Here is an 8,620-nt window from a genome sequence, read left to right on the forward strand (position 1 = left end):
TACAACGTGACACGAGTTTACTTTTTACCAGCTGTAAAAGGCAGTGAAGCAGCACAGAAAGAGCATGGTTTGTGCCTGACGTGGCTGTGCTGTCAGTTTGATTATTTCCCTCTTTCTGACACCGCGACTGAACCATTTATTGCAAGAGCACCGGCAGCACTTTCACGCTGCAGGCCAGTTTCAAAGGCTGCTGCTAGCCCAGCCCTCGCAAGCAAACTCTCTAGCCTTGTGTTTGAGGATGCTTGCCTTTGGCTTAGCTGGTCCACTTGCATCTGAGGGTCTTAATGCAGCTTAAAAGCAGCTCTGCTTTTGCTAATGATGTGGTGAGGAGATAACTGCTGGCACGCTACAGTCTGTCCTGTGGTGACTGCAGTAAGCGTTGCTGCAGTTGCCACAGCAGTATCTAACAAGGTATTTTCAGTCCATAGTGTAAGTAGCACTATATATAGATGGTGCAGCTAAGCATTAACTGTTAAAAAGATCTGCCATTGCTAAGTATACAAATGTTTATTAAAAAAAGAAAAAAAAGGAATTTCCTCCCCTCCTCTTAAGTATGAAATATTTTTTGCTGTTGGTGGGCTTTTTGGGGGGGGGTTGTTTGTTTGGGTTTTTTACAGTACAACTATGTATTTCTCACTCTTCTTAGGTGAGATGTCTTACACCATTGCTGTTTAGTTTTTAATCAAGCAAAAATTGTTTCTGCAAGTAGCTTCCATTGAGAAGCTACTAGAAGTGTAACTGTTGCTTGGCAAGTAGCACTCATTTCCTGGATGGACTTCAAACTCAAATGCATCTTCAACACGCTGTGAATGGTCTCTGGCTCTCCTCAGATGGGACGGGCACTAACAAGGGACAACATATCAATGCATAAATGCCATCATCATCTTATACCATTTGTGATGGAGAAGCTCACATGTTCAACGGAAAATGTTTCCCTTTGAACATTTCCTATATAAGTTGGCCACAGAAGAATAATGCTTTACAGTATATAGTTTGATATGTACCTAAGGAATTACACGAGATTATATTCTCTTACAAAAAATCACTTATGCAATATACATTAATGCATTTCTTCTTAAAAACCAAAATCATACAATCATGTGGATATCATGTTCCAGAAACAAGGGGACAGGGTCCCCATCTGAAGTCCAGTAAAGTCAGCTGAAATCTTTTGGCAATCTCCAGTAGGCTCTAACAAGCTTTGCAGTTTTAAGACCGGAGAAGCAGTAGAGGAAGGCAACGCAGGAGTCTATGTGAACTTTCTCATAAACCGGAGTTTTGCATAGGCAATGATAAGGAAGATAACAGTCATGCAGAAGAGAGCCACTATGTTTTCCCACATTGCCCAGTTGGTAGGGGCGATTCCTTGGCTGCACAGGTATGCTTCACCAGAACACCTGTAGAAAGCATGGGGCAGAAGTTGGTATTACTATGTGGTGCAAGCCTTCAGGTAGTTACTTTTATTCCTGTTCCACAAAGATTCTTCTACCCTCAACTCTGCCAAACACGTGACAGAAATAGAGTAACTTCATAACCTATCACTAAAAAAAGCTTAAGGGACAAATCTAGATCCTGGTTCTCATAACTTTTCAGTAGTATCCTAACTGTTGTTTATAAATAGCTGGCAATTTAGGAGTAAACCTCAGAAACACATTAAACCGTGATAAGTACAAAAACATTAGTTTCACACAGCAATCGTTGGAGGTCCATAGCAGGGGTTTGGGGTCCAAAAGCTGTGGAAACAGTGCTCTAGCACTGTTCCCTGCAATAACCTCAGTTTGCCAGCCCTTTAGCACATGTCATGAAATACTTGCATTGCTACAACTTAACCTGTCAATAGTCAGGAGTATTTCAAATGGGGCAGTAGCACTGGGAGATACATACCTTGGCTCTCTGCTGCATCTGCAGGGAGGTTAGTATTTACAAACAAGTTCTGAGGGGCAGGCATGTTTCTGATCACAGGTCTACTGCTTCCCAACAACTTTGTAGCTGTCCACACATTGCATTTCCATTGCTAATTGACCGTGGGTTTGTTTAAGAGAACTGATAAGCCAGGGTTAGGTTATCAAAAACAAAATTTAATTTAGCTCATCTGCCTATTTTTAGAAATAAAGTTTCATCCCTACTTCACTCTTGGGTAATTGTGAAGTTTTACTATATACTCCTAAAATACATTATTTTGGGACATATTATTGAGACTGGCCTGTGAGTGGTTATTCTGTGAATAATATAAAAATTTGAAACAGTCAGACTTCTCTTTAAGCAAGCCATTACAATTCAGGCCCAAGAACCACCATGAGTTAGACTTACATTTCTCCTGATATATCGGGCGGACAACTGTCTGCATCTCCCACCGATACTGTAACATTTGGATTCTTCTCACCACAGAAGTAGAGATCTCTGAACTCATTCACTTGAAGAGCCTAGGGAAAAAAAAAATCAGATTTTTAAAGAGTTAGTGATTTGGAGTGCTAAAACTGAAACACCTCAAAGGAACATGATTATTAGAAGATCACCATTCTTGGAATCTTATGTTTATGGTGCCTTTTTATTTTGAAGCTCTTAATCACTGCCTTTCTGAGGAACTGCTCCAAGTTCTACATGCAGGATGGTTCGGTGTCTGAGTCTTTGGCTTCAAAGTTACATTTCAGTGATTAAGCCATGGGTTTCTGTCTTGCCAGCTGCAAGTCCCTGTTCATCCACTTTTATCTGGGTCAATCTACTGACCCAGAAAACCATGTGGCTGCATGCAGACACCCCAGCACCAGCACACTGAAGCAGATGGCATAGTCAGCCAAGGCAAGAGGGGAAGGGTTCCCTTGCACTGGCATCTTGCGCTAACTGCAGTCTCAGGGGACACTTCCACGTTCAGTGATACCCAGACAGAGGAGGTCTCACACATCTGCCCCCCTCCCTGATCCTACCCTTCTCTTCCACTGCCTGTCAATATGGCTGTGCCCACACCACCCTGCAGCAGCTCCAGCATTCATTTCACTCATTTTAACTCAAAAGTAGGAAACTATTGCTCCCAAATAGGCTTGGCCAGGATGAAGACAGGAGATGGAAGCACAGCTCCCACCTGTGACCAGTGAGTGACCTGCTGTCTACTGTGTTGCCTTACTGTTACTGTGTTTCAAGCAGCTGCACTCTTAGCTTTCTGGTACCCCAGCTCCTTATTATTCAGAAATAGCAGTAAGTCCTATTTCACTTCAGAGGAAGCCACACTGAAGACTGAGACACTCAGGTTAAATCCTTTAACCAGTTAGACAGTCATTAACCTCTGACTGGCCACCCAAACAGCAGTCTCTGGAGAGGCCATAAAATATTTTACTTTATTCTAAACCATAGGGATCAACTATTCAGGCTAGGAATTAGTGCCTCACTGGACAGTTCACTCTGCTGCTGTCCAAGCAGCACTAATTTTGTGGCACAAAGGATTTTTTTGGTCTCTGAGACTTCCACCTCTCACAGAGAGATGAACTTTTGCTTTGTTTTTGGGGTTGGCTAGTTTGTTCTTCTTTTACCATGTTCATGCAAAGAAAGAAACCAAATCTGACTTTTAAGAGACCTTCATTTATACTCAAAACCTCTCCGGGAAGCAGCAGTGTAGCTACATTACTCACAGGAGACCGATGCTACTTTCTACTCACAGTGAGGCCATATCGGGGGATGCTCAGGTACTTGAGCCAGTTCAGCCAGCCCATTACAGAAGGGAGGTTTACTAAGAGGCCTGAAAAGATCTGAAATAGAACAAAAAAGACTAATGAGTCACAACCTCTGTTTACTGCAAACAATGCCATTCCTGCACAGATATTGCAGTTGCCCAGCAGAGGTGCACTGGCATAGATGAACCTGCTACTGCTGTTATGCCTCTGCCTACAGGCATAAGGTTCAAACCTTGCAGCAGTCCCAGCCAGCTGGCCCAACAGCACACCCAAGTACTCCAGCTGAACTGCTTGCAAAGGGGTCAGAAAGGTTTTCTACATCCACATGTGAGCTAAGAAGCATGCATGCTAACAACTTCGTACTCTGGAGGACTGTGTCCTATGGTAGAGCAAGCCAGAGGCTAAAGAAGGATGGATGACTGGGATTGAGGCAGGGAAGAAACAAGAAGGAAACCTTGGGGAGGCTTAAGGGCTGTTACGTTTCAGCTTTCTCCTCTGACCCACATCTTTTATCTGTGCTCTCTCCTGCCTGGAACAAGGTTTGCTCTTTTATTTCTTAGCACAATTGGACTTCATAGCAAAAAATGACGCTTCAGGCTGTGCTTCATCACAAGAGTTTTTGTGCTTACCCTGCTGTCTTTCAGGATGTGCATGTGCCATTCCTTATATACTGTGACTTAACTCAATATACATCAGCTGCCCTTCACTACACATGCACACTTCTTACCCACAGCAAGCATTTGAAGCGATACACTATCACTTAGCTTATTGCAAAAGCAGGTTCAGTTGCAAATCGAAGAATAAGGGATGCGCTGTTGGCTCAGAGTATGTACGCAGACAGCTTCCAGGAATCACCTGACAGAAGGTACTTTCCACTCTACGGTAACTTGATAGGCCTCACGGTCAAGAGGTTTCATCACTAACATTATCTCTTTGAAAAAGAATTCACATCCCTCATCTATGAGTCGCTAAAATTCCTTTCTCTCTCACTTGCTCTCTTCCTTAGAAGTCCTTGAAGAAGAGTATTGAAGTAATTTCTGAAACCCAAGGGCAATACTGAATTAAAATAAAGAGAGGGTATACTCCTGCTAATCCCACTGGGCAACAAAAACGAATGCAATAAAATAATCGATCTAAAGTTTCTTTCAAGACTTTTTCCTTTTAAATGATCTAGTTGATCACTTAGATTTCTAATACTGGAAATGCAAGATTTCCTTTTAAATCAATTTGGGTAAGGACAATTTAAAAAAAGAAAAAACAACACTTTTTTGGGGCACACTTTGCAAAGTTCTGGTGACATCACACCTACTGAATTGCACCTGAGCAATGATTTGATCTTTAGATTACAAGTTGGCAGAAGTACATCTTTGACTATAGTGACAATAAAATCACAGGCATGTGACTGTGTATTCTCAGCCTGCTTAGCGCTGGCTCAACCCAGTCCTCTCAGCCTGTCTCAGCTGCTTCTTCACCTCCACCAAAAGAGCACACACACCCTTATATACTTACAAGCATCAGGACAAAACAAATCGTGATGAGAAGATTGGCCACAGCCACCACATCCATCCCAGCACTGATGGCCAGAGACATGGCTGTGGCAGTGTAGGACACCAGTACCAGGGTCAGCATGAAGAAGAAGAACCGGCCTGCAACAGATTGGTATCCTGTCAAAAAACAGAAACGAAAGAGACCAGTAAACAACCACATTATGAATCCCAGAGCAGTACCCTTGGACTCCTACACAAGACAGGGGAAGCAGGAAGAAAGACCGAATTTGGAGTTGGCAGGAACTATGCATGCTCCAAAGGCCCAAGAAGCATTACTGAAAGATGTGGTCAAGCAGGTCCCTGTCTTAGATTTCTGGTGTCTCTGCCCCTGCCCCAGAGTCCTACGAAGTTATGATGCCAAGCACTTAAATCAGTTGAAGGTTCAACTAGTTTCACGTTAAAGATATAGGAATTAAACTGGCTAAGTCAGAAATCAAATGTGTTGGAAGATGACAGGTTCAACGAAAGCATCAATTCTTTACCAATCATCCAGTAACTGATGCATGAGAATATGATGGCTGGAGCAGTTCTCATGGGCAGCAGATCTCCTATCATCAAGGCCAGGAAGTAGGCAGACACACGGTAATATCCACTGGTGTACTGATGGCTGCGAGGACAGGAAGGAGGGCAGTTGTACAGGTGTAGAGGTTATCTAGGAAGCAGGCTCAGCATGCGTGCCTGGTTTATCCTGATTCAGTTTCTGTTCTCTCTACCACTGACTCCTTGTTGCTTATTTTCTCTGTGCTATCACTTCCCACCCTGTAAAGTAAGGGCTGATCTATCTCACAGGCCCTGCCATCATACTGAGAGCCCTCCGAGGAAAGTGAATGAAAGGATGTGTGACTGCTAAGTAACTTATTGGAAAAAAGCTCCTAAATCTCTTTTCAAAGAGAATGATCCTTAACACAAGAGCATGGGAAAGTATTAGACTGCTATTAACTGGAGCAACACTTCATCCACAGCTAACTCATACAGCTGCTTCCAGGGGAGAAGGAATGATACCCAACAAGGGGGGAACACCTTTAAGACATCAACTTACCTCCAGCTCACAGGGCAATTAAATGTCATTATGATTGTTTTGCTGCTTAATGGAGCTCATGAAAAGATGCTTTAGTTGGTGAGGTGCCAAAATCCCCACTGACAGAGCTGGTAAGCTAAGCTGGTAAGCAGGGCAGACTGGCAAGAAATGCCAAGTGTGGGAGAGATTCATTCCTGAGCAGCTGTTAGGAGCAATATTAAGCTGCTCTGAGCAACCTGTGGGTGGACATGTGCATTCCAGGCACAAATCTCCAATTTCTTCTTTACTGCATAGGATCTGTCTCTTGCCCTTTCATCCCATGAGTTGGAGGCTATTCCAAACTGTATTTTCCACATATATGTATATATACATGTGTGTATATAATATATACATGCATTTACATACATCTACACCCATACAAACACATATACATATATATATATACACACAGACAGAGAGATGCGCTTGATTATTAGGGAGCTCTTGTAAGCCAGCCAGCAGCCCTCTTCATCTGAGCATCCCTTGTGAAGCTTTTCCAAGAACTCTCTCTTCATCTTTGCACAGTCTTACCACTTTAGGATCAACACAAGACAGCATTTCAACCCTGTCAGCAAGAGGGCAGTCAGGGTTCACAGTCTGCAGGATTCACATACAGACTTCAAAAACAGCTATTGCCAAAAGTGGGTAGGAAAAGCACTTCTCAAGCTGTGACACAGCAAGCAAGTAAAAGCATTTTATTTCTCCCCTCCTTCCCCTACCTCTTAGCATTTCAGCTTCCTGCTCCACAGACCAATTTTGCACTACTATTACAATCTGATGTTGCAAGGGAGCAATCAAGTCTTTGGTGGAAATAATTTTGTTTAGCCTGTAAGATACTCCCCCCACCTCACTCCAGGGTATGAGACAGTTTAAGCGCCTCACTACTTACACAAATAGTTTCTTGTCTCTGATAAACAGCTCAATTGCAGAGACACTGGAAAAACACTGGTTTGTGGTGACAAAAAACAAGGATCCAACCCTAGAAGGCAAAACAGAACAGTCAAAAAGTGAGGAAACAGCCTAGATCAACACTGGCAGCCTCAGACATCAACATACCATCAAGTCAGTGCTTTTTTGACTCTGTCCACAGAACGGAGATATTTAATTGTGCTACTGCAGATCTTAGCTGTAAAACCAGGCTTATTCCTTTATCTTCCCTTTCACATCTCCTTTGTACATATGTGCGAGCCTGAGGGAACTGCAGTCCCTTTAGGACCTCCTGCAATACCATGCCGCAGTGCATTGAGGCTTGTGAACCCAACCCTCCTTTGTGGTCCAACTGGATCCCAAGGACTTCCCTGTGGCTGAAACCTGTCTGCTTACAGATAGAAAAATGAGCAAAGCTGTGGCCTTCCAACTTACCGATTCTGAATGCCACTTCGATCCAATTTTACACCAAAAAAGATAGCACCCACAACCAAGGCTAGAATTACGGTCACTGCAATCTAGAAGTGGAAAGAAGAAAGGGACAAGGGAGTCCTTCAGATAAGTAAATAGGGACAAACTTATTATTAAGGCATACGCAGGGTTTAAGATTCACACCTGCCTAAAACTTTGCTGTTGTGAGTCAATGTATACCTATGACACACACAATTAACAGCCTTATGGCAGATTTTCCAAGTTTATCCTCTTCATTTTTCTCCTTCCTCTGATCTTTGGCTGGGAAAGGTTAGTAGAAGCACACTCAAAGAATAACCCAACTTAAAATTTCAAGTGAGGCACAAAATTAACATCACCCTAGAAGCTCCCCAGTGAACCAGAGAATGGAGCATTCCCCCCCACTCCCCAATCGTCAGTGCAGTAGTCCTTGTGCTAAACTAAAATGGAGATTTTTTTCAAAGGCAACAAAGGTAGCTGGGCATCTCACTCCACTTAAATGGCAGTGGCACAGGACTTTCCTGTTTCCCTAGCTGCCTTTGAAAACAAAAGTCTGCCTTACAAACTGCAGATTGCAGGACTGAGAGCAGAGGGATTCTGATACTTTTAGCAATCGTTACTTACTTGTGCAACGGAGGCCTGTGGGTTCCTCATGAGGTTTTTCAGGGAACGCTTGGACACCCAGTACAGCTGGGTGAGGAATCCATTTGCATAGGTAATCTCATGCCCTTGCTTGGATACTCTCTGCTTGCTTCCCCGTCCAAGCTCCACTTTCCCCAGTGCTTCCTTTGTGCTCTGATACAGGCTGGAGTTGAGATACTTCTGGTGCAGCACATCTACCACACTGCTGTCCACGTTATCTTCTGCCACTCCATTTTCACTGCTCACCTCTGAATAAGAAAGATATGGCTTGTGATTCCCCATGAACCTCTACCTTCAGACACGGCCCATGCTCAGCCACTTTGGAGGCTGAA

The 8,620-nt window shown here is 43.4% G+C and overlaps 1 protein-coding gene across 1 annotated transcript in view; it reads right to left on the reverse strand.

Annotated features, from left to right (window-relative positions):
* Positions 1-1,005: 1,005 nt before the first annotated feature.
* The window catches only part of LOC104073952 (ATP-binding cassette sub-family G member 2-like), a 16,663-nt gene continuing 9,048 nt past the window's right edge, over positions 1,006-8,620 (reverse strand). Inside the window, exons 8-15 of the mRNA XM_009573898.1 lie at positions 8,271-8,536; positions 7,632-7,714; positions 7,159-7,248; positions 5,695-5,819; positions 5,175-5,329; positions 3,651-3,740; positions 2,311-2,423; positions 1,006-1,397 (exon numbers count right to left, since the gene is read on the reverse strand). Of these exons, the coding sequence (XP_009572193.1) occupies positions 1,250-1,397; positions 2,311-2,423; positions 3,651-3,740; positions 5,175-5,329; positions 5,695-5,819; positions 7,159-7,248; positions 7,632-7,714; positions 8,271-8,536 (1,070 nt within the window). The 3' untranslated portion in view covers positions 1,006-1,249. The remainder of the gene's footprint in view (positions 1,398-2,310; positions 2,424-3,650; positions 3,741-5,174; positions 5,330-5,694; positions 5,820-7,158; positions 7,249-7,631; positions 7,715-8,270; positions 8,537-8,620) is intronic.

Source organism: Fulmarus glacialis, unplaced genomic scaffold (genome assembly GCF_000690835.1).
Source record: "Fulmarus glacialis isolate BGI_N327 unplaced genomic scaffold, ASM69083v1 scaffold22083, whole genome shotgun sequence".
Classification (NCBI taxonomy): domain Eukaryota; kingdom Metazoa; phylum Chordata; class Aves; order Procellariiformes; family Procellariidae; genus Fulmarus; species Fulmarus glacialis.